Below are 3,477 nucleotides of genomic sequence, written 5' to 3' on the forward strand. Positions count from 1 at the left end.
CAACGCATAACGCATAACGCATAACGCATAACGCATAACGCATAACGCATAACGCATAACGCATAACGCATTACGCATTACGCATAACGCATAACGCATAACGCATAACGCATAACGCATAACGCATAACGCATAACGCATAACGCATAACGCATAACGCATAACGCATAACGCATAACGCATAACGCATAACGCATAACGCATAACGCATAACGCATAACGCATTACGCATAACGCAAAACCCATAACGCCTAACGCATAACGCATAACGCATAACGCATAACGCATAACGCATAACGCAGAACGCATAACGCATAACGCATAACGCATAACGCAGAACGCATAACGCATAACGCATAACGCATAACGCATAACGCATAACGCATAACGCATAACGCATAACGCATGACGCACAACGCATAACGCATAACGCATAACGCATAACGCATAACGCATAACGCATAACGCATAACGCATAACGCATAACGCATTACGCATAACGCATAACGCATAACGCATAACGCATAAGGCATAAGCATAACGCATAACGCATAACGCATAACGCATTACGCATAACGCATAACGCATAACGCATAACGCATAAGGCATAAGCATAACGCATAACGCATAACGCATAACGCATAACGCATAACGCATAACGCATAACGCATAACGCATAACGCATAACGCATAACGCATAACGCATAACGCATTACGCATAACGCAAAACCCATAACGCATGACGCATAACGCATAACGCATAACGCATAACGCATGACGCATAACGCATAACGCATAAAGCATAACGCATAACACGGGATCCGTTTCCGGTTATATAGAGAGAAGGCACGTTCTATGTGAGTGGATAGTAAAGTGGAGATTTTGATAAAGTGAAAGGAAGAAAAAGTTAAGAAAGAGGCTCCGTGGCTGGAGGGAGCGTAGAAGAGTAGGTGGAGATAAGAAAGACAAAGAAGAAGGTGAAAAAGGAGTGGAGAGTGAAAAGAAGAAGAAAGTGAGGTTAGATGCACAGTGAGTGAGAAGGCGAGGAAAACAAAAAGACAAGAGGTAACAGAAGCAGTGGAAAGAGCGCCATCGTACAGGAAAAGAAGGTAGCTAGAAGGCAGGTAAAGCAGGTAAAGAAGAGAAAGAAGGCAGACGAGCAGATAAGGAAACGAAATGGACAAAAAGTTAAGCGAGGAAGAGCGAAGGGAAGCGTCAAGAAAATTAATGAAAATAAGAGAGAAGGTAAGGACAAGAAGCAGCAGCCTATCGAATGCAGAAGGCTTAGGAAAGTGGTTAGATAAGAAGAGAAAAGAGAGAGAGAATGATGGAAAGGAAGATAAAGAAAAAGATCCGTTCAGAAAGAGCAGAAAGACAGGTAGATCGCCGGAGAAGGCGAAGGGAGAGGCCGGCAAAGAAAGGATAGAACTGCAAGGCGACATTACGGAGGTAATAAGGGAGGAAATAAAGGGGGCACTGAAAGGAACGATAAATATGATAAATGAAATGTGTGAAGATTGGAAAGAGATGAAGGGAATGATGAGGGAAATGAAAGAATTGAAAGAAGAGTGGCAGAAAGAAAGAGAGAGAGACAAAAAAACATGGAGAGAGATAGAAGAGAGAGTAAAAAAGATAGAGCTGGAAGGGAAGTTGGAAGACAGAATAGATAAAAGACTAGAGGAGTTAGAAAAGAAGAAAAGCAGGGTACAAGTAGAAAGTGGAAACGTAGAAATGGAAAGAAGACTGAAAGAAGTAGAGATAAAATGGGAAAAAAAAGATAGGGAGATAAGGAGAAGGAACATAATCATAAAAGGTATAGAGATAAAAGATGGAGGAGATGGACAGGAAGAAGTGAAGAAGCTATTAGAAGTGATAGGTGAAAAGTTTGATGTAGAAGAAGTAAAGAAAGGAGGCAGAAAGGGTGGAGGTAAAGGAAATTGGGCAGTAGTGAAACTCGCGACAGAAGAGCAAAAAAGAAGAGTAATGACAGAAAAGAAGAGGTTAGCAGGAAGAAAAGAACGGATAGAAGATGACCTTACTTTTGAAGAGAGGAGCGTACAATGGAGAATAAAAAAGATATTGGAGAAGGAAAGAGGAAAAGGGAAAATGGTTAAGATGGGATACATGAAACTATGGATAGATGGAATCATGTGGAAATGGGATGAGAGGGAGAAAATACTGAAAAACGGGGAGGGAAACGAATGGAGAGAAGAAGTGAGGGAGGGAGAGAAGTAATAGAAGGGGGGATCGGGGAGAGAGAAACGCCAGAAGAGAAGAAGACAAAAGAAGAAGAAAGAAGGAAGCCAAAAATTGGATTCTGGAATGTGGCAGGAATGCTAGGGAAGGACGATGGATTTTGGAAAGACCTAGAGCAATGGGACGCAATGGTGCTAGTGGAGACGTGGGTGGAAGAAAAAATGTGGGAAAAAATCAAAAGAAGATTACCAAGAGGATACACTTGGAAAAAACAATGGGCAGTCAGAGACAAAAAAGCAGGAAGAGCCAGCGGAGGAATGATATTAGGAGCAAGAAAAGAAATTATGTGCAAGAAGAAGGAAAGTGGAGAAACAAAAGAAATAGAGGGGATAATAAGAGGAGAAGTAATGATTGAAGAGGAAGAGTGGAAGATAATAGGAGTGTACGTAAATAAAGACATTGACAAAAAAATGATAGCTCTGAGAGAATGGTGGGATAAAGGGAGAGAGGATAAAATAATAGTTGGAGGCGACTTTAACGCAAGAACAGGAGTAGAAGGGGGGAAAGTAAGACAGGAGGAAGAAGGAGAAGAAAGTAGGGAATCAAGAGACAAGAATGTTAACAGTGATGGGAGAAAACTGATAAGAACGCTAGGAGAGATGGGGTTAGAAATAATGAACGGGGGGATAGAAGGGGATGAAAGAGGAGAATATACATTCGTAGGGCAGAGGGGAAGAACGGTAATAGATTATGTGATAGGAGACGAAAGAACGAGGGAAGGTATAGAAAGAATGGTGATAGAAGAAAGGGTAGATTCAGACCACCTGCCAATAGTAATAACAATGAAGGAAGGAAGAAAAGGAGCGGACGGAGAAGAAAGAAAAAAGCAAAAGAACGGCGTACCAAAAGTAGAATGGAAGAGGGAAGTAAAAGAAAAATTTAGAAATAGATCAGAGGGAATAGAAGTAACAGGGGAAAGTATAGGGGAAAGACTAAAGGAGTTGGAAAGGAAGTGCAACGAAATTAAGAAAGAGATAAGAAGCGAAGAGGGCAAGAAAGAGAAGAAAAGGAAAGGTTGGTGGGACAATGAGTGCATAGAGAGAAAGAAAGAATTAAGAAAGGTACTAAGGTCATGGAAAAGAGAGGAAGAAGAAGGGGAAGTATATAGAAGGACGAAGAGAGAGTACAAGAATCTATGCGAAGAGAAAAAGGAACAAGAAAGAGAGAAGATATTGCAGGAAGCAGGGAAAGCGAACACAGAAGGAAGAGTATGGGATTTTC

General features: G+C 41.4%; 1 protein-coding gene across 1 annotated transcript; it reads left to right on the forward strand.

Moving 5' to 3' along the window:
- The first annotated feature begins 1,176 nt into the window (after window positions 1-1,176).
- Window positions 1,177-2,877, forward strand: LOC143220132 (uncharacterized). The gene has a single exon (XM_076445866.1). The coding sequence runs from the start codon at window positions 1,177-1,179 to the stop codon at window positions 2,233-2,235; it is 1,059 nt and encodes a 352-aa protein (XP_076301981.1). The 3' UTR covers window positions 2,236-2,877.
- The last annotated feature ends 600 nt before the right edge of the window (window positions 2,878-3,477 follow it).

The sequence above is a fragment of the Lasioglossum baleicum genome, unplaced genomic scaffold, assembly GCF_051020765.1.
Source record: "Lasioglossum baleicum unplaced genomic scaffold, iyLasBale1 scaffold0215, whole genome shotgun sequence".
Classification (NCBI taxonomy): Eukaryota; Metazoa; Arthropoda; class Insecta; order Hymenoptera; family Halictidae; genus Lasioglossum; species Lasioglossum baleicum.

Excerpts from the sequence above, each read along its gene's own strand:
- LOC143220132 (XM_076445866.1), top strand. The coding sequence starts at position 1,177 with ATGGACAAAAAGTTAAGCGAGGAAGAGCGAAGGGAAGCGTCAAGAAAA.